The sequence below is a fragment of the Leuciscus leuciscus genome (assembly GCF_965113295.1).
Source record: "Leuciscus leuciscus genome assembly, chromosome: 2".
In the NCBI taxonomy this organism is placed as follows: domain Eukaryota; kingdom Metazoa; phylum Chordata; class Actinopteri; order Cypriniformes; family Leuciscidae; genus Leuciscus; species Leuciscus leuciscus.
In genome coordinates this window covers 60,440,111-60,462,416 of record NC_138726.1, presented here as the reverse complement: position 1 = coordinate 60,462,416, position 22,306 = coordinate 60,440,111, and the positions used below count along the sequence as shown (strand labels likewise).

The 22,306-nt window shown below is 39.9% G+C and overlaps 2 protein-coding genes across 4 annotated transcripts; one reads left to right on the top strand and one right to left on the bottom strand.

Moving 5' to 3' along the window:
• The first annotated feature begins 755 nt into the window (after nucleotides 1-755).
• Nucleotides 756-4,780, top strand: LOC309492508 (uncharacterized protein). Of its 3 annotated transcripts, none has more exons than XM_082161528.1 (9): nucleotides 756-1,133; nucleotides 2,028-2,129; nucleotides 2,327-2,559; nucleotides 2,927-3,323; nucleotides 3,415-3,532; nucleotides 3,619-3,710; nucleotides 3,824-3,930; nucleotides 4,139-4,313; nucleotides 4,462-4,780. In XM_082161528.1, exons 4-7 carry the CDS (start codon nucleotides 3,033-3,035, stop codon nucleotides 3,908-3,910), a joined length of 588 nt encoding a protein of 195 aa, XP_082017654.1. In that variant the 5' UTR covers nucleotides 756-1,133; nucleotides 2,028-2,129; nucleotides 2,327-2,559; nucleotides 2,927-3,032; the 3' UTR covers nucleotides 3,911-3,930; nucleotides 4,139-4,313; nucleotides 4,462-4,780. The 3 variants fall into 3 exon arrangements, with proteins under 3 accessions (XP_082017654.1, XP_082017656.1, XP_082017655.1); XM_082161530.1 differs by lacking the exon at nucleotides 756-1,133 and having other exon boundaries at nucleotides 1,756-2,129; nucleotides 2,927-2,978; nucleotides 3,124-3,323; XM_082161529.1 differs by lacking the exon at nucleotides 756-1,133 and having other exon boundaries at nucleotides 1,756-2,129; nucleotides 2,927-3,020; nucleotides 3,124-3,323.
• Nucleotides 4,781-7,955: 3,175 nt separating this feature from the next.
• LOC309492528 (uncharacterized protein) lies at nucleotides 7,956-11,120 on the bottom strand. The gene is made up of 5 exons (XM_082161550.1): nucleotides 10,541-11,120; nucleotides 10,089-10,443; nucleotides 9,429-9,496; nucleotides 9,245-9,288; nucleotides 7,956-8,165 (listed from the first exon to the last, which is right to left on the bottom strand). Exons 2-5 carry the CDS (start codon nucleotides 10,213-10,215, stop codon nucleotides 8,075-8,077), a joined length of 330 nt encoding a protein of 109 aa, XP_082017676.1. The 5' UTR covers nucleotides 10,216-10,443; nucleotides 10,541-11,120; the 3' UTR covers nucleotides 7,956-8,074.
• Nucleotides 11,121-22,306: the final 11,186 nt, after the last annotated feature.

Genomic DNA, 22,306 nt, shown 5'->3' with positions numbered 1-22,306 from the left:
CTTAACCACCTCCAATGCAACCCACCCGCGTTTTACAGGACGCAGTTGGACTTTGCTAGCCAATCCAAGTGCGTGATATCAGACGCTTTCAGCAACAGTAGCATGCGTAGGCTACAATTTCGTTAAGTTTTAAATAAGCCTGTGGTAGCCTACTCAATTTAAACGTGAATGTGTGCTAGGTATCCTAACTAAAAACACGACAATATAGGTTCCATCATCCCTTAATTGCCCGCAGGAGTATATTGGCCGAATTCAACACGCACCCTTTATCGTGTGTGAGAGACGCTCATGGCTTTCAACCATCAATTCAACCCACGGGCGTTTTACAGGACGCAGTTGGACTCGTTGAATATGGACGCTTGGCCAGGACCCCTTGGCGTCACTTTTTAACGCACTGGGTATACCTTTGGCGTCATTTTTCAACGTGCAGGGTAGTCTGTTTGACTTCTATAGAACTCTGAACCGGAGCCTGCGGCGTTGAAATTTGACGTCTTGGGTAACACCGCAACCCGTCTGCTGTGTATGGGTCGAGGCTACAATAAATACAAATAAAAAGGAATAGACTACAATAAATGATCTATGCCAGGGCTAGTCAAATGGCGGCCCCCAGATGATATCTGGCCCTCCAACTGGTTTTTGATGTTTAAAAACCCTCGCAATCTGATATCAAAGTGCCCTCTCTGCGCAAAGGTTTAGCGCGTTCGGCAACCGCATTCAGCGGTGAGTTTAACAACGCCCATGGTGTGCAACCGCCTTCAGCGGTGAGTTTAACAACGCTCAACTGCAGGTAAAACGGCATTCAGAGGTGAGTTTAACCAAAACAACGCTCAACTGCAGGTAAAACTGCATTCAAAGGTGAGTTTAACAACGCTCCACGGCGTGCAAGTAAGCAGTTTAAGCGTTTTCTTGTCATAGGAACTGGTACATAGGTACACTGCTTTAACTAGAGCATGCTGGGTAACGTATTTTTATCGGAGGTTTGTTGATGTTAATAAATATATATAATATGCTACGATTGTGTTCAATTAATATTTTATTTTTTATTTTATTTTTTATTGATTAAATCCTCTAAATGAATAACGCTGACGTCACTGTATGGGGCGATCCCAGGGTCCATTGCGATTTCCCACTTGGTAAGTAGAAGAGTTAATTAATAGAGATTGATACTATTCTTAAATTTACACATCTAAAAACTGTTGAATCAGGACAAGAAGTTGTGTTTATAACCTTTAGATGTGTAAGGTGGCAATTTCGTATGACGGTAAATAATAGAAGGCATTATAAAAATATAGCTTGCTGCACCAAATGTGCAGGCTAGCAAAGTTAGCTAATTGAATTCAAGTTCATTTTTGTCGCATATAATCATCATGTATCGTAGGGGAATGTAATATTTTCAGTATTACATTAGCCCACAACTATTATCCAATATTAGAAATGTTCAGATGAAGAACAGTTGCCAGATTGGTTTGTTTTACAGCCTAATTGTTTAAAATCCACGCAAAATTATATAATTAACACCCAAATAAATCTATAATTAACAATACAAATTAATTCATAACTACTAAATTGTGGCCCATCACAATTTTTCAATATGAAATAAAACAATTAATGTGTATAATTAATGTAACAAGTAATGCTGTCATAACTTATTGACTGATTTATTTATATATATATATATATATATATATATATATATATATATATATATTAGAAGTTCTGATGTGGCTTTGTTTGGATTTTTTTTTTTTTTTTTTTTTGAAATAGAGCAAAACTTACATTTATTGACAATTTTTGTCTAATTTCTATCTAAAATGTAATTAACAATATTCACTTCTTGTTTATTGAAAAGGAATATCACATACAATTTAGCCCATTCTGGCAACACAGATGAAGAGAATACTGGTGTAAAATGTTCAATTCTGTTTTTTTTTTTTTTTTTTCTTTAGGTCCCTCTTCGGCAGCTTCAAAAATTATTTTTAGCCTTACCCCCTTAACATAATTCAAGTGTACTGTATGCTCTTTTTCAGTCCGGCTTGTACCTGTGGAGATGCCTGACAAAATCTGTGGTTGTTCACCAGAGTTATTGAGGGTTAGTCCAGGAAAGATTGTTGCTGTGGTCACAATGAATGGTAAGAATGTGAAGAACTTTATTTTGTCCTGTTTGAGAAGCATCTTTAAAATAAATATATATCCATACGCGACTCCCTACAAGTTTGACATAGATATAAAACTAAAAATATATGAAGTATACAAAGTAATATATAAATAGTACAAAGAACCCAAACCCTGGTTTACATTACAGTGGATGTGTTTTTGATATTTCCAGGATGACATGATCGAACCATGCCTGAGTTAATTTGTGAGGCATGCCAATCCACTTGGACTGCTGGAGTCGATGCCCTAAACAGAAGTGACTACTGGCCTGCAACCCTTCAATTTGCCACAGTTTATGCCACAGATGTCTTTTTTTCATTTGAAGAAATGAAGATGGCGGCACCAGGACTGTCCTGCCAAGCATTTTTAAGAATACTGAATCAGCCAACGGTCCGCTTTGGTCGTGTGAGTATTGAATTTATCTATCCTGCAGTGTTGTTGATATCTTTGAGTTGTTGGTTGATAAGCAAGATCTCAGCAGACAGTTTTCTGAAAAGTTTTTTTGAGTGGGAGGCTGTGAGATTTGAGGTGGACAACATATGCAAGGAAGAGCCCTTCAACTGTCCTGCATGCACCCTAGATATGCTTGCAGTTTCAGTTGATGGAAACCGCAAGCATTACCGTTTCAAGAATGCTGCTAGCTACTCCAAACTGTGTATCACAGTGTTTGTATTAATAAGAAAACATAGCTCTTTAATGTGAACTAAGAAATCTCAGATTTTAAGTTATAAATTGTTGTCAATCATCAATTGTTGTTTTTTTGTTTTTTTAGATCTGAGGAACAGGCCATCTTTGAAGGCGTCTTCATAGCCAAGGATGAAGACGTAAAAAGATTTGTAGACCACATTCACAACACAACCAAACATGTAAAATTCTAGATGATAATTAGACTACAGCACTATAATAACCTCTTTCTGAAGAGTTTGTTTAGGAGAGTCTTATTTTCATCAACAATTTTCCATATTGTAGTTCAGTGGAAGAAGTGTTTGTGGAGGGGAGTGGTCAGCAGCCAGAGATACCTCATAAAGATCTGCCAGCAAGGTAGACGAGGAGGGATTGGAGCTTGTGGTGTGTCGGCACGGAGTCCTGCTCCAGAGCTCCAGCACCTTCTTAACATGAAGCCATTCCTTTCGGTATTTCATGCCAAAGCCCATGATTTTAAATACGAGGTAAGGAAGTGTTGCTATGTGATAGAATCGTATTATCTAAACTGAACATCTGCAAACATCTGTTTATTTTTATTTTTTTATTCTTAACCAGGTAAAATGGAGTGGGGCATATCAGGACGGTGCTGGTTTAACACTAGGGGAGGAGGTGGAACAGTGCAATGCCTTCCTATCTAGGATTGCAGTAACCAGTAAGCATATGTCAAAAGCAGGTAAGATTACCACATACTGCACTAGTTACATCCTTACATAATACGTAGGAGGAATATGGTAACATCATATTTTCTTTGTTTTTCAGGATGCACAGACTTGCTGACTCTCATGGCCATGCGCTGGAATCAGCAAAAGTTCAACAATTTGGCTATCTCACTGACCTGCCGATATCAAAAGGTAATGACATCAGTAGAATTAATTTTAGATGTTCAGTACTGCATGTTAGCAGTGTATGAAGCTGTGCATTGAGCATTTGTTTTTTTGTTTCTTACCACTGTTTGTTATTGTAGACCACAAAAGCTCTGCAAAGCCAGTTACAAAACCTAGAGTCCATGAAAGCGCAATTGACAGTGACAGCGAGCCAATTGGAAGAATGATGTAAAGGATTGGGCTGACGGTGAGGAAATGATTACTTGTAATACATTTAGTCACAAATAATTGTAATTGTTACTGTTTGTTGACTGCTTCTGACAAATCTGATACATAATGACACATAACCCACAATGCTTCAAATGTCATTCTGTAACCCCATACTATTTCAGAGATTCTTTGAAGGTTGATGTTTAATACAAATTATTTATTTATTTATCATAAATGCATTCCAGACTCTGTCGATCTAAGGACAAAGAGAAAGGCGTTTGACATCATCATGTCAGTAAGGAGACTTGAGGAGGAGCAGAAGATTCTTGTTGCAGAGATGGACCACCATTGGAAATCTTTCAACTCGTTCCGATACCCTCAGAGAGCTGTCCTGCTTGTTTTCCAGTGAGACAATGAAAAGTATGTATTTGTAATAAATTACATAAACATAGGGTTGCCCCGACCAAAGATTACTATTAGGGGGCAGCCCTAATAAATATACACAACAATGATGACTGTTTATAAAGTTTCTAATGCTGGTCTTATATTCTTGTGTTCCTCTTTTAAGATTCACAATGTGGCCTAAGTGAAGAAGGTTTGAAAGGTCTGCAGAGCATCATCCTCAGAAAGTGGCATCAAATCAGAGAAATGAAGGTGCAAGCAAGAGACTGTTACCTGCAAGTTTTGTCTGGAGCAGAGGACATCAACTTCTTGTACAGTGCTTCAGCTGATGAGTACGACAGTGACTACGAAATATCTGATGATGGACTGTAATCTACAAGACAGTAACACCTTTCATACTTCTGGACAATGACCTTAACTATGAATATAAAGCATGTAATAAAATCTGCTTTTTATCACCATAAATATAACCAAAGTGTTACCTCTTCTTTCACATACATAGAAATGTGTGCATGCATGCATGCACTGTGTGGTACAGTAACTTTCATTAGTTGAACTGTAGGGTGCTGTATAACAATTGAAACCTGTTAAGAGACATGGAAGAAGCAGATTATAAGGAAGAACACCATAATGATGAGGAATAATTTTCTCCCCAACATAATATTCAATGTGCTTTCTGTGTAATCTAGTACAGGTTTCATAGTCAACTGATGTGATTCTGTGGTACTCAGAACATTTCACCACTCAATTGTGTAGATTTATCAGCTGTGACCTGATTAACAGTATAATGTTACAGTTTTCTGGATTGCTAAAACACATTTCTTGAAACTCACATTCTCAAAACCTTAAACACAAAACCACATTCAGAGAACATCTGACTCTTATGGCAAAATCAAACAATTGCCTCAAAACCATTTTATCTGTGCTCAAATCAAACAATGCTTTCAGATCATACACACATCAGTCAATATTATAAACACTACAGATCAACCGTTAGACACTACAGAGAAAAACGAAGAGCAGAATCCGAAACACGCAGTTACTGAAATAAAAGTATATCGTAACTAAGTAAACAAATTTTGCAATTGCGTAAAAAAAGTATAGTAATGACAACTTACAGTAGTAAGGTGAATAAATTGTATACTGCACTGCACTGCAAGTATAGTATTGTACTGAATATTGTATAGTATTGAAGGTCTGTATATTCAGCACTTTTTATACTGTGAAAATACAGTGACCCAACTGCAAAAGACAAAAAGGTTACAGTAAAAAACTCTAAATGAAAAGCGTGACAGTCACTCAGGAGAGTTGTGCAACTAGAGGAATCAAGGTCAGTGAGAGAGATTTTATTCTGCTTCAGCATCATGTCTTCATGTTGGTCCGGCCTGATGACTTCTTCCACATAACAATGTCATCTCAGGAAAAGGGAAAATCCCTAAAGCAGATCCAGCCTTGACAACATTCTTCACACCTTGCTCTTTCTCATCCTCCTCCTCTTCCTCTTTGTTCACCACCTATTTCACATACTCTTCCTCCTCTCCCTCTTATATTGTTTCCATCCATTGTTGGTAACATTCAGTGTAACATTTTGAGTCAGTTTTGGCACTCTTAACTGACTTGTATGATGTACAGTTGGTTTGGTCTCATCATTAGAAATAAGTGAACAATTTTGAGTAGTTGTGTGTTAACGATGACACTGTGTTATAGTTGTTTAACTTTTGCCTGCCCGTGTTTAGTGTTTTGAAACATAAATGTGTCAGTGCGAAATGTGTTTTAGTGAGTGAGAATGTGTTTAGAGTTTTGCCAAAAGAGTGCATGAGATTTGCAAACAGTGTTTTAACTACCTGAACTTGTTTAATGTTTTACAGAAAGAGTGATTTACTCGACAAATTCGATTAGGCTATTGATAATTTGGGAGGTTTAGTGTTTTAGCAATTCAGAAAAGGTCTATTTTACAACATTTGTAAAATATTACTGTATTTTTGTATTCCGAGTTCAGAGTCTTGCAATATAATCAAAACCTAACACAAGCATGATGTAAATATAGAAAAGGCGGGAAAGCAAAATAATGTTCAGATATAAATGTGACTCAATACAGTTTGTTGTCCATGATGAAGAGAGTACATATGTGTAGGTTTTACTGCCCTTCCTCCCCCAGGGGTCCCGTAGCACCCCTGGAAGAGCAAAAAACTGCACATTCTACAAAGTCTGCAAATGCAAAGTCTGATAAGTGTATAAAAGTGAAAATTGGTAGGACAATTATTTATGCTATGTTTAATACATAATGTTGGACAGAGATGTCTGGCATACATGGAAAGGTGTTAAAAAAGCATTTTAAAAAGTGCTCACAGTAAAATACCAAATTTCAGTCTGGCTCTCAAATATGTCAAAGAGGTATGTATAATGAACATATTTGGATGTCCCTTTGTTCATTAAAGATTGTATTTATTTAATTCCATTACTAAACGTTTTTAAACTACATTACCCATAAGCCTCTATCATTGTGTCCATGGGACGGGCGCTGTAAATTGTAGTTCATTGAAGTGTGTAGTTACACTATAGGGTTAGGGTTAGGATCTCGGTAAACGTGTAATTTCTTTCAATATAGCAATACCTTATTGTTAACTGACAGTATTACTGACAACATAACGCAAGCAAAACATAGTTTGCGATATGGAGCGCTTTTTATTCTGACCTAAACGTTAGTCCAACCACAGCTTGTCCTTCTGGGGCCATGGAAACGTCAAAGCCTCGTCACACTTGTCCATATATGGTATTTACAGGCTCTTCCGACTTTTGATGTACGCAAATCCAGGATATTTATTTATTTTGTTGTTATTTTTCATTGAAAGATATACAACAACGCTTTATTTCCATGATCATTTATGTATAAGTTCTGCAATAAAAAAAATAAAATAAAAAAACAGACTCTTCCCAGTTCTGACTGAAGATAGGCTATGTAACCTATGTTATGTAACCCTACAGGGATCTTACAGAAAGAAAATTACTCTTGATAGTTATTCTAGCATGCAGTATTTGTTTTAAACAGATGTAAGTTAATCTCTTAATCAAATAAAATGCGTCTGTAACATTTAAAGATGATTGCGCTCACACTTTGTACTAATTTCCCAAAATGTATTGATATGCCAAACTATTTAAAGACTTTAATTTTTCTTTTCTTAAAAAAAAAAAAAAAAACCCAGGAGATGCAAGGCTGCCACCAGAAAATACATTATTTTCTTCCCTTTGAAGAACACTTTGCCCCCCAAAATAAAAACAATATATATATTTACATGATTAATTTTACATTATTTTGTAAAAAGGCAAATATAAATAGGTAATTACAATTATAAATGTTAAAGGAATTAATATCGGAAATTGTAGGATTACAACATTTTAATATCTTTAGGAGTATTCTGTGGTATGTATTCATGGCTGGCATACCAAACAAATAGTTCAAGTAGACTTACCTAAACTATATATTTTTTTTTTTTTTAAGTACAAATAATGCCTTTGGGAATGCCATTATGCCAAACAGCACTAATTTTCTCCCTTATGATCTCCATGGCACACTTCCTGGCTGTTGTGCAGTTATTGAAAATGCAAAAGTTTTTTTTTTTTTACACACCATTAAGAAAATAAACACAAAAAGAGACTGGGTATTGTGCAAAAAACTTTAATGAACAAAAGCAAGAGAAAAAGAAAAAGAAAAGAAAAGAAAAAACTCACAAAAAAAAAGAAAAGAAATTAAGGGTGCTTGAGTCCAGGTGACTAGGCTGTCATGCTGAAAGCTGGTTGGGATGTGGGGAATTAGGCATAACATGCAGGAATTCACTGGCAGGCTCCCATGTGTCATCCCAGGTTTTGCCACTGTAAAATATCATAAGTGCAAAAAAATTCATTAGAACACAGAGAAAAAAAAAAAGAAAAAAAAAAGAAAAAAAAACCTGTTGGGTTAAATTTAGAGAGTTCATTGAAATGTATTTATGTTTGTTAAAGTAGCATTAACCCTGGTTAAGCCCAGTGGTGGAATGCAACTGAGTACATTCACTCAATTTACGGTGTTTTTTCATTTTACACATTTTTATACAACATTGCATCTCACAGGAAACTATTGTACTTTTTACTAAACTACAATTGTCTGGCAGCTCTAGTTACACAATGTTCCACACAGTTCCTGTACATTGAAAGCCATGTATCTCAATTTACGGATTTCAAAATGTTTCTGATAAACTGAGGGATGAAGTTGTCATTAGTGGGAAGAGGAAAATCACATTTCCAACACATGTACAACAGGAAACAACTAAATTATGACACATAAGTGTTTCAGATGCTGAAAGATTAATTTATGTGTGCATGAAACACTGCTACTTTTGTACTGCATTACCAAGTGGATGTCCTGCAGGCTCAATAAATAAGATATTTCAGAGCTAGAGCTAGCCACTAGAGAACTTACTAGAAACAGTAAAACCAGATCACATCAGGACCATTTTATTGTCCATACATTGGCTGTCTGTCAGCTAATTTTAGAGTTCTATTAATTACTCAGCAAGTACTGAATGGTTCAGCTCCTCATTACCTACAATCCATTGTGTTAATCACAAAATTCCAGGATCTTACAAACAGAATATTCTAAATAAAGACAAGGAGGTAGATCATTCGCCCATTTGTCTTTAAAATTATGGAATAGTCTTCCGAGCATTCCAAATTCAGACACACTCTCTCAGTCCAGACTAAAGACAGTCCAGATATTTGTCTTTAGTCTGGACTGAGAGAGTGTGTCTGATTTTGGAATGCTCGGAAGACTATTCCATAATTTTTCATCATCGGAATGCATGTCCTAAAGGTTACAAGGGCCTACCTGCCAGATCTAGCTCTTCCAAATGCCTCCACCTCATCGCTATTTGCTTGAGTACTGAGAATTAAATAATAAATAAAATATGACTTACCACACAGTGCATGGCAACCAGTGGACTTTCAACTCGGCTTTCCCCTACACACAAAAACACGAATAATAATTATTTGAACTGTTTTAGCAATCACTGATTAGGGCATAACATATTGTTTTATTATCTTTGAAAGGTCAGAATCAGTAATTTAGACAAGAAAGCAGCCTAACAGAACACATTTTACCTCATTTATCCGTTCCCCAGTTATTCGATCAAAGAGGAAAACCTTCTGCCTACTACATTTTCGGCAACCTGAAATGATGAAAAGACACGGAAAGTTTATTAAGCCATGATGCCATGCTTTGTAGCTACTGTAAATCAGTTCAAATTTATAATTTCACATGTGAGGTAATATGCAGTCCTTTTCATTCATGTCAAAGTAAATTTGTCCCTGTTTTTGAAAGCAAAATGTACAGGATTGGCTTTCCCAAAGTCCTCTTAGCTTAATGGTCCTTGCACACTGACTCTGAAATCGACGAATAAATATGTTTTGTCAATCACGTTTACACACTGCCGTCATAAAAAAATAGGATCGGGTTCGATTTTCTGCGTTTTTCGGATCAGTAGCAAGAATTTGGAATGGTGTTTTGACAATTCAGAGCCACCGATTGACGAATACGGAAAAACGCATACGAAAATTTCAGACTCAGTGTGGAAGGACCTTAAGTCAGGGACTGACATTAACCACAGGCCTTGGACATTGGCCACAGCTAAATAACTAAATACTGTGAACTGGCTACCAATGACCCGGTTAGCCCAATGAATCAAATTTACATGAAGTCAACTCTGACTGGGAGCAAATTTATTACCAGTGTGGGGTAAGATGTACCATGCAAAAGGTTACCTTTTCTTCTGTTCTTCACACGTGGCCCTTCCTGACACAAAGACGTGGAAATGTAAGAGGCAGACGGAGATGGAAGAGAGACAGAGGGAGAATAGTGTGAAGAGGCAGAGGTGTTTGTCCTTTTCATTTGTTGCAAAGACTTAGAGCATGGCAGTGGAAGTTTGGAAGAAAGTGAAGGAAGAATAGTTGTACAAGTAGAAGAAGTAGAAGAGAGAGGTTGGAGAGAGTGGGGAAGACAGAGGAACAAGGTTAAGAACAAATACAGTCTCAGACTCCTTGGTTTGACTCTCCGCCGCCGCTTGACTCTCCGCCTGCTGCACCATTTGACTCTCCGGTTGCTGTGCTGTGGAGGTTGCTATAATACAAGTTTACTTTCATTTAAAATCTTTACATATTAACAAAGAAATATACATTTTAAACATTCATAATTTCTAAATCAAAACATTACTTACATTTTGTCAAGATAAATTCATAGGCCCTCCGCATCTTCTCCAAAATAATTTTAGTGACAGGAGTGGGGTGCAGATGGGTTATTATTTCTGCAATCCATTTATTCGAAGCCCTTTTATCTGGCTTGCCAATAAATAAAATTGGCTTGTATCATACAGCTTCAAGTTTACTCACCTGAAATGAACAAAAGCAGTTATCAGACATTAGTTAAATCCACTGAATTATTAGAAACATCAATGCAATGCAAGAGTACAATGCAAGAAACATTCCTCTTCAACTGTATGCAATCAATGGCCAGTTTCAGATAAGGCCAGAGGTACTCTGCAGTTTCTGCCATTGCCATCATGACTTACAGTAATACTTGACAGAAAAACACAAGACAGACGTGGCTCTTAAAAGTGCCTTTATTGTGTGTGTTTCTGTGTGTGTATGTGTGGTGGGGGATTAGAATAAAGAGCAGGCAAAATTGAAGGACCTGCAATTCAGCAATTCAGAATCAAACACCTTATATTTTACACCAGTATTCTTCATGTTGCCAGATTGGATAGTTTCCCAGCCATTTGGTTGGTTTTGGGTTGATCTATGTGTGATAAAAAAAGGCTTGGGAAAGTGGAATTGTTTTTTATTTTAAGGCAAAGGACAGAAATGGAAAATAATTTTACAGTTGCACTGTTCACTGTAGTAGCCTTAAATAGCCTCTGAAAGAACACACAAATTATTTATCATTTCATATTGTGATGAGCCACAATAATGTTGTAGTTATAAATTAATTTGTATTGTTAATTATAGATTTATTTGGGTGTTAATTATATAATTTTGCGTGGATTTTAAACAATTAGGCTGTAAAACAAACCAATCTGGCAACTGTTCTTCATCTGAACATTTCTAATATTGGATAATAGTTGTGGGCTAATGTAATACTGAAAATATTACATTCCCCTACGATACATGATGATTATATGCGACAAAAATGAACTTGAATTCAATTAGCTAACTTTGCTAGCCTGCACATTTGGTGCAGCAAGCTATATTTTTATAATGCCTTCTATTATTTACCGTCATACGAAATTGCCACCTTACACATCTAAAGGTTATAAACACAACTTCTTGTCCTGATTCAACAGTTTTTAGATGTGTAAATTTAAGAATAGTATCAATCTCTATTAATTAACTCTTCTACTTACCAAGTGGGAAATCGCAATGGACCCTGGGATCGCCCCATACAGTGACGTCAGCGTTATTCATTTAGAGGATTTAATCAATAAAAAATAAAATAAAAAATAAAATATTAATTGAACACAATCGTAGCATATTATATATATTTATTAACATCAACAAACCTCCGATAAAAATACGTTACCCAGCATGCTCTAGTTAAAGCAGTGTACCTATGTACCAGTTCTTATGACAAGAAAACGCTTAAACTGCTTACTTGCACGCCGTGGAGCGTTGTTAAACTCACCTTTGAATGCAGTTTTACCTGCAGTTGAGCGTTGTTTTGGTTAAACTCACCTCTGAATGCCGTTTTACCTGCAGTTGAGCGTTGTTAAACTCACCGCTGAAGGCGGTTGCACACCATGTGCGTTGTTAAACTCACCTCTGAATGCGGTTGCACACCATGTGCGTTGTTAAACTCACCTCTGAATGCCGTTTTACCTGCTGTGGAGCGTTGTTAAACTCACCGCTGAATGCGGTTGCACACCATGTGCGTTGTTAAACTCACCGCTGAATGCGGTTGCCGAACGCGCTAAACCTTTGCGCAGAGAGGGCACTTTGATATCAGATTGCGAGGGTTTTTAAACATCAAAAACCAGTTGGAGGGCCAGATAAATATCATCTGGGGGCCGCCATTTGACTAGCCCTGGCATAGATCATTTATTGTAGTCTATTCCTTTTTATTTGTATTTATTGTAGCCTCGACCCATACACAGCAGACGGGTTGCGGTGTTACCCAAGACGTCAAATTTCAACGCCGCAGGCTCCGGTTCAGAGTTCTATAGAAGTCAAACAGACTACCCTGCACGTTGAAAAATGACGCCAAAGGTATACCCAGTGCGTTAAAAAGTGACGCCAAGGGGTCCTGGCCAAGCGTCCATATTCAACGAGTCCAACTGCGTCCTGTAAAACGCCCGTGGGTTGCATTGATGGTTGAAAGCCATGAGCGTCTCTCACACACGATAAAGGGTGCGTGTTGAATTCGGCCAATATACTCCTGCGGGCAATTAAGGGATGATGGAACCTATATTGTCGTGTTTTTAGTTAGGATACCTAGCACACATTCACGTTTAAATTGAGTAGGCTACCACAGGCTTATTTAAAACTTAACGAAATTGTAGCCTACGCATGCTACTGTTGCTGAAAGCGTCTGATATCACGCACTTGGATTGGCTAGCAAAGTCCAACTGCGTCCTGTAAAACGCGGGTGGGTTGCATTGGAGGTGGTTAAGCCGCGAGCGTCTCTCACAGACGATAAGGGTGTTGAAAATGGCGAATATCTCCTCTCAAAAGATAAATAATGGAAAACAATGACCTCCTATATTAGGTGTAGGCAATCCTAATCATAGAGCAAACATAAGTCGTTGCTGAAAACGTCTTTAGTCTGTGCAGTCGGTCAATGTTGAGGTGAATTGACGACTGGCGAAGCCCTGAGCGTGTAATTACATCGCGGATGGTTTTACATTGAAGTTGGTTGAAAGCCATGTGCGTGTCATCTATACGCAAAAGGGTGCTATATGCGTGGGCTGAAAACGCCGAAGGACGTGACAAAACGGCCTTATATGACGCCCTGAGATGAGAACGGGTTGCAGTGTCCCATGTACCGCCCCCTTCTTCGTGTAGGACGAATCAGCGGTCGAGATTTTTCTAGCGGGAAGATCCCTTTGTTCGTTTGGAACGGTCTCCTGGCTCGAGTTACAGTGACGATTGACTTAAGTCTTTCAATTCCAGACATATGAAATGTGTGAACAATGTATATTACTGCATTCTGCTATTGGAATTTGGCTCTGTTATATTGAGAGAATTCCATAGACATCAAACACATCACATGGTGTTGTAGAAATGCGAAGTTACAGGAGATATGCAGAATTACACACATTTAAAGTTTTGATTACCACATGACAAAATCGTAGACACCCCAATATGACATGGTCATAACAAAAGGCACCTCAGAAATATATCAACATTTTGGTAATGTCCTATGTGGGTAAATCAATGGGAAATCTGTGTGTGTGTGTGGTGCGTTTGGGACGTGACTCGCTTGGAATGTCTGTTTTCCTGGGTCGTAAAGTTTTATGGTCTGAGGTAGGGTTAAAACAAGACACGACTGAGGAATTCCTTTCAATGAACATTTAGGATTCAAACCTATACTCTAGCAAACCACACTTCTATTATAAAGTAAAGCTAATCACACATACATATCGGAAGGTATACATTCAAGAGCCATATTTCTATATGAAGTTGCACTCAAAGGGCTTTTGTGTGTGTGTGTGTGTGTGTGTCACGAGGCTGTGAAGTCGGGGGGTGTTCGATTGGAAAATGGCATTCAGCAAAGACAATGGTAGTTCTGTGGCAAAAGTTACTTACAGCCTGAGGTGTTGTAGAATTGATGCCGCGGTAAGCAGATGGTAGTGGAGAACTGAAAGGAGTCAGTCTTTTAATTTGCCTTCAGTACACAAAGAACTAACGTTAGACACAGTAAGGGAATTGTTGTTGCACCACGTGATAGCTTGAGAAACACTATGTACCTGTTTGTTTATTTCATTAAGTCATGGTAAACATTAACCAGCGAGATCTGCTGGCACACTTGGAGACATGCTACCAGGCCACATCATTCAACGCTTTCTGAATAGGACCTGTATATGCTCATATGTATTTTAGCATGAGAGAAACAATCAGGATTCGCTAATTCAGACCATCTGGCCGTCATTGTTGCTACAGCGCGCTCCGAGGCATCACAGAAAATGTGGATGTGACGGGTTGCGTTGGCAGTATCGGCGGTGGCTGGTGCATATGTTGCACACTTAAAACAGACCCCGTCTTCTCTTTTGCAACTTTATTTAGCCAGTTCTGTTGAAATTATCTTTTTTTACACGAAGCAACACAACATCTTATACCAGCCGCGATATAGCCTACATTCACTTTTTCTCTGCCTGCCTACGTTGTTTTTTTCCCTCTGCCCTGGCCTATGACATCATCGTAACTGAACTTTCACCTCTCAGTAACATAAATCAGAATAATATCCAGAATATTTAACAAATTAAATTACAATGAAATTATAGTGATTCCCCTTACATAATTCTAAACATATCCCTATTCTAGGAAATTATGAAATGATAAAATAATACTTATAAATAATACTTCTAGGTCGCAACACCCTCCCCCACTAGAAAAAAAAATGTGTCCAAACATTTTCTTTCCTATCTTCACAATATTAATCAACAATGTCTCCACAATGGAACACATGGTGGAAGGTAAGTAAACAGGTAAGTATTTTCACACACATCATACATTAAAGGGTGGTTATAACATATTATCTCTCAGTATTCTTTTCTTCTTTTTTTTTCAAATCTCTCATGGCAACAATACTAGACTAAGTAAGGGCCCTATTTTAACGATCTGAAACGCAAGTGTCAAAGCGCAAAGCGCAAGTAACTTTGTGGGCGGGTCTCGGCGCTGTTGCTATTTTCCCGGCGGGATAAATGACTATTGCGCCAGGCGCAAATCTAAAATGGGTTGGTCTGAAGTAGCTTCATTATTCATAGGTGTGGTTTGGGCGTAACGTGAAATAAACCAATCAGAGCGTCATCTCACATTCCCTTTAAGAGCAAACGCGCTTTTTCCATAGCGGATTGCTATTGAAACGGCGGATTTGCCAGGCGCGCGCCAGGAGCGGTTCACAGCCAAGGAGAGCAACGCTCTCGTCACGGCCGTAAAAGAGAGAAGTTACATTGAAATGGAGAAACCCACCCAAATTAACTTCGGTTAAACAGGCGTATGATAATTTGGGTAAATGTGTAAGCTAGATGTATGCTTTTATAATAAATAGTCTATCTATCTATCTATCTATCTATCTATCTATCTATCTATCTATCTATCGTAATAATGTATTCAAAAATGAAAACTGCTGCTTCTGTGTAGATGAGAGAATCAAAGTGTAGGCTATGTGCGTTGTGCACACGCTACATTGATTATGGCCAAGCATGCGCCCTTAAAATAGCATATGAATAACATGCGCAACGCGCCACTGACTTTAAACTATTTTTTCCTGGTTAGTGGCGCAATTGTTTTCTAAACCTGCAAAATAGCATGAATGAACGTTTGCGCCGGAACACGCCTCCTCTTTGCGCTGAACCGCCCCCGGGAGCGCAAGTGTATTTCCTAACTTACCGACGTGCTTCTGTGGAGGGAAAAGTCCGCTTTGCGCGGGTGCAAAATAGGAATGATACATGCGTCGGTGTACAAAGTCACTTGCGCTGGGTGCAAGATAGGGCCCTATGTGTCCATAGTCCATTAGTATCAAAGGGTGAATAATCAATTGAAGTATTGGTGGGCCCCCCCAATCTTCACAAAGGGACAAGGAAAATACCACATACACCCAAACTTATGTGTCTACATATTCCAAAGCCATGCATTTAGTAATCTATACCGTAAGTGTACACACAACTACTGTTCCTGTAACTACTGCTTGTATATTACACCACTGTTTTAATTTCAATATACTAGGATAATAACCTAGTTCTGTACTTATTACTTAAATAACTGTCCAGATTACCTGTTCTGTATTATGTGTTAGCTACTACCATGAACTGTAACTTGTAATAGATAAACATTAACCATAAACTAACGAATAAGATTATCTCTATGTGTCTTTTATATCTATCCTTGATAAAAAGGATACACAAATGATGATCTGGTAGAGAAATCACAGGCAGTTCCTGCGGACGTCTTCACACCAACATGGCAGGTCTTCAGCTGTTGAAAGGTTGGCTGGCCTAGCTGGTCATAGGTATAGATACGCCTGGGCTGCCTAGCTCTCCTTAGCCTGTTTCTCCACATCTCTGTATCACTTTGCTCATTCTCTGATTCAACAGCCGGAACATCAATCTCCCTTTCCGAGCTATGTCTCTCCTCAGTAGGCTCCTCTTCAGGCTGTAACTCCGGTACAAGCGCCCTCTCAGGCCTGTCTCGGGGTGTCTCTGTTCTAGGACAGAACTCTTCTGCTTCTGCATTCAGAGGTGTCTCAGCATGTCCCACTGCTGTCCAGAGACGATACTCCTCCTCACTGGAACTGTCTGTATCTGTTCGGTAAGTATCATGTCTGGCTGTATGATCCCTTCTTGTTGTCCGTTTTACTTTTTTTCTGTTGTTTTTCTCTTCAAGGTTGGATTCATGACCTTCCGGCTCTTCAACCAGATAAGGGCATGGTAGAAGTAGGTTACGATGTAACACCCGTCTTCTCCCTGTTCCTTGCAATGGTTCAATCACGTATACTGGACTATCAGGGCCTTTTCTTCCCTTGACAACATGAATCATGTCTTCCCAGTGGCTACGCAGCTTTCCAGTACCGCCTCTGGGCGTGAGGTTTCTCACCAGAACATGATCACCTGGTTCCAGAACAGAACTCCACGTGCGCTGATTGTAGTTTTTCTGTCCTCTCCTTGCACTTTTCTTCATGTTTTGCAACGCAATAGCATAGGCTTCTTGCATGACTTCTCTCCATTTCCCTGCATAGTCAGTCTGTGACTGGTTCCTTTCTCCTCCTTCCTTGGGGAACATTAGATCGACTGGTAAAGTTGGCTCACGACCAAAGAGAAGGAAGAATGGGGAGAATCCCGTCGCCTCATGCACAGTTGAGTTATAGGCATGGACCACTTTGCTTAGGTGTTCTTTCCACCTTGACTTCTGAGACTCTTCAAGCGTGCGCAACATACCCAGCAGCGTTCTGTTGAAGCGCTCTGCAGGATTAGCTTGAGGGTGGTATGGGGAGGTGCGTGAATGGCGAATACCGCAGTAGTCTTGTAGCCTGCGAAAGAGAGTATTTTCGAACTCTTTTCCCTGATCATGATGTATCTTAGATGGAAAACCAAAACGCATAATAAAATCATCAAAGAGTTTTCTGGCCGCGGTCTTCCCAGACTTGTCTTTCGTTGCGTAGGCCTGTGCGTATTTGGTAAAATGATCCACCACTACAAGTATATACTCCTCACCCCCTTTACACTTGTCTAAGTGTAAGTAGTCGATGGATATCATCTCAAACGGTGCAGAGGTCTCAATGGTCTTGATAGGTGTCCTGATTATTCTGTTAGGTTTTTTCCTTTTTATGCAGCGACACATCTGGGTAAAATAGTGTTCCATTTCCTGTCTCATCTTTGGCCAGAAGAACCGTTCTCTTGCGAGAGCCACCATTCGTTCGGCACCTAAGTGTCCCATTTCCCTGTGGAGATGCTTGTACACAATAGGCTTCAGGGACTCAGGAACAACTAACTGCTTTCTCGCTGCAGTCTCTCTTCTGAGGATGCCATCTCCATCAATCTTTAGACGGGGCCACTCTCTGAGAATTTGTCTCACTGCTCCACTTTCTGCCAGCTTGTCTTTATGTTTCAAGAATGAATGTGTTTTTTTCAAAGCCAGAGCTCTAATAATGGCTAAGTCTGCACTCTGGGCAACTCTGATGTCTTCCACTGCAAGAGGCTGGATTGGCTCTGAGATGTTACACTCCTCTGGCAGTGCATCGATGTTACATGTGACAGCAGAGATCCAATCAACATCTTGGGTTTTATCTCTTTCCAGAGCTTTTCCGATGCATTCTATAGCTTCCTGAGGGCATTCTTCTGTACACTCTCGCATGATCTCTTCAATGGGCTTTTGTCTTCGTGACAGGAAATCCGCATCTCTGTTTGCTGTTCCGGGTCTGTACTTCAATGTGAATCTATAATCCGCCAGCTCTGCCACCCAGCGGTGTCCCGCTGCATTGAGCTTTGATGACCTTGTGACATAGGTCAAGGGATTATTGTCACTATATACCACAAAGTCAGGTGCATGGAACAGGTGGTCACAAAAACGTTCTGTGATGGCCCATTTTAGTGCCAAGAATTCTAATTTGCCAGAATGTAGCTTGTAATTCTTTTCTGCCAGTGACAATGTCCGTGAGCCATAGGCAATGACCCTAAGAACACCCTCTTGACGCTGGTACAAAACTGCACCTAAGCCCTCTTCTGAGGCATCCACGTGAAGTACAAAGGGTTTCTCCAAGTCCGGATATGCCATCACTGGTGGATTTGTCAGCTGATCTACCATCCTGTTCAGTATTTCCTGGTGAATCCTTGTCCACTGGACAGGATGGGATGGTGGCAACTGAGCAGACCTACGGCTTACATTCTTTCTCTTTTGGCTTTGCGTCTGTTCAGACTTGGACTTTGCTAACAGTTCGTAGAGAGGTTTGGCTATCCTGGAGAAGTCTGGTATATAGGATCTATAGTAACTGAGGAAACCCATCAGCTTCCTCACCTCTCGCACAGTGGTTGGTGTCTCATGCTTCAGTGCTTGAACTGCTTCCCCCTCTTTGGGATTCATCTTGTATACCTCTGCAGAGATTACTCGACCCACATAACAGACCTCACTTTTGAAAAAGTCACATTTTTTTGGCCTCAGTTTTATACCACACTCTCTTTGCCGTCGCAGTACCTGTCTCACGTTTTGGATATGTTGTTCAAAGCTGGAGCTAAACACTAACACATCATCTAAATATGGGACACACACCTCATCTCTCAGATTTCCCAGGCATCGCTCCATGTAGCGCTGAAAAGCTGCAGGTGCATTAGTAAGCCCAAACGGGATCCTCACCCATTCATACAGTCCCCATGGTGTTATAAATGCGGTGCAGGGTCTACTTTTCTCACTCATGAAGCCCTGGTGGTAAGCCTTGCCCTGGTCCAACACCGTGAACCAGGAGTTGCCCCCCAGGTTTTCCAGGATCTCCTGTATTCTCGGGATTGGATGACGATCCGGCTGTGTTTTCCCGTTCAGCAGTCTGTAGTCTATGCACAAGCGTAGACCTCCATCTTTCTTCCTTACGCATACCACAGGCGAAGAATATGACGAACAAGACTTCTGGATCCAGCCTCGACTGAGTAAGTCCTGTATGTGAGTTTTCACTTCTTGGTAGAGGTGTCTAGGAATTGCATTGTATGTTCTTTGCACAGGCACATTGTCTTTTAATTGTATGTCCATTTGCAAATCTTTGATACAACCCGTGTCCCACTCATCCTTTGCAAAAACATCACATTCCTCTCTGAGCATTTGTTGTACCTGTTGCCGTTGGTCATCTGGCAGATGGCTCAGGTCCACAGGTGGGTCCCAGGGCTCAGCTTGTGGCATCCGGCTGGATTGCTGTGCAAGTGAGGTGACACTGCTGCTGTCTAGCGCCTCAGGTCTCTGATCAAACGTAGACTTTGTCTGCGACGGGTAGATGGCATCAACAGTGTGAAACCATCCAAGTGTCGTGTGACTACATAGCATGATGTCATTGTCAGTCAGGTTTTCAACAGTAACCTCTATTTTACCGTTATCTTCAGAAGGGAGCTGAATTAACTGCTCTCTGATGACTAAGCCTGTTGGCCATGGTGTCTCATGGTTCGGCTCCAACACTACATGTGACGAATTCAACACTCTCTTATTTAGCAGGCCGCATGGCACTGCTACCACTTTGTTTTTCGGGATGGTCACTGGTTGTCTGCCTACTCTGGCTATGTGGGGTTGGTTCTCAAACTTTCGTTTCTTTAAAACAGACAAGACAGCTCTCGCCGTTTTGCGCCCTACCTCCAGTGCTGAGCACAGCTTTTCCACCATGTGACCAGAAGGAGTACAGTCTCCACAGGTGTCGTTTGTCAATGCTAGCTCTTCAATCACATTAAAGCCAATGATGGGGCGTTCAATGTCACTGCTGGCAACCAGGATTGGGACCACAACAGGTTTGTCACTCATCCCAGCCACAGCATTCTTAGACAAGGTGAATTTGATTTCCATCCATCCATCATATGGAATGTCTGTTCCGTTCCGTCAACTCCCTCTAGGGAGGCTTGAACATCTCCTCCCTACTAGCTTGGCTGTTTGTCATTGTTTACCAGTGAGTGGTGCTCTTAAGCTGAACAGATCCACGTTGTCTGTGTTTTCGGCAGGATGAATCAGAATTTAAATTTTGTTTGTACTGGCTGAGGTATTTCTCATTCTACAACCTGATGCCCAGTGTTCTGCGCTGCCACACTTATAACAGTGACTACACCTTCCATCCGGATTGGACAATTGGCACTGCTGACACTGTTTCCTATTTACAGTCTTTGGCTGTGGTCGATATTTTCGGTTCGGCTGTTCACCCACTCTCATTGGTTGGGGCTTAGAGGTCTGGTGGAGACTAGCAATTTGAGTGGTGAGATCCTGAATAGCTTCACATATAGCTTTATTACCTTGGTCAACCTTTTCCATCAGTGTATCACGTTTGTTTGTCTCACAGTGTTTATTCTTATTGTTTGGTTTGTGAACGTAGCTTTCCTTTCCACATTCCTCACTTTCCTCACTAACCTCTGCAATTTTGATCATCTTTGCTTTTGATGTATTTGACAACTTATTCTTTCTTTCCATTTCCAGGGTGTATGCAGCTGTCACTTTCTCCAAAAGGACTTCATCTTCAACTTTCGGATTCTGTAAGTATGGCTTTATGTCTGCACGGATGGCGTCATCATGGAGGCCAGTGAGTACTGTTTGGAGGAATTGATTTTGGATTAGCTCTGCGCTGTACTTCAAACCAGATTTAACTCTTTTCTGTACAGTGGATGGAAAAATTGAACATTTTGGGAAGGTGCTCCTGATGAATTCGGGACAGAAACATTTTCTCCTTGTTCATTTGGATTACTGGGTGCGATATCATTTTCAACCACCGGGTGGCGCTCTTGCGCTATTTGTTGGAGCTGAGCTACGCCATTATCGTCAATTTTCCCTTTGATTTCCTCAATTTTGTCATTTACTTGCAGCAAAAGAGACATCCCTTCATCCTCTTGTGAAATAACATCTTCCCCTTCTAGATATTGGAGAATATGCCTCCTCAGTTTACGAGGTAAGTCTTTGTCACTTTTTTCCACCGTTAGACTGAGTGCCCAGCATATATGATTTAACTCTGGTGCTGTCAGTGTCAGTAACTTTTCTTCTATCTCAGCTATCAGCGTTTCCCACTCAGACGACATCTGTTGCACTTCTGACATGATAGAAAACTTTTACCTTCACTGCTTCGTCTGGAGCACTGCAGTATTGACGACTTTGGTAGCTAGGTAGCTCGCAGCTAGCTCTCACTGTGTCGTGGCTAGTCCCTCGTTACTCATCTTGCTTGCTTCGTGATGAGATCCAACTGGGCGGAAACTCCAAGTTTATGTTGCACACTTAAAACAGACCCCGTCTTCTCTTTTGCAACTTTATTTAGCCAGTTCTGTTGAAATGATCTTTTTTTACACGAAGCAACACAACATCTTATACCAGCCGCGATATAGCCTACATTCACTTTTTCTCTGCCTGCCTACGTTGTTTTTTTTCCTCTACCCTGGCCTATGACATTATCGTAACTGAACTTTCACCTCTCAGTAACATAAATCAGAATAATATCCAGAATATTTAACAAATTGAATTACAATGAAATTATAGTGATTCCCCTTACATAATTCTAAACATATCCCTATTCTAGGAAATTATGAAATGATAAAATAATACTTATAAATAATACTTCT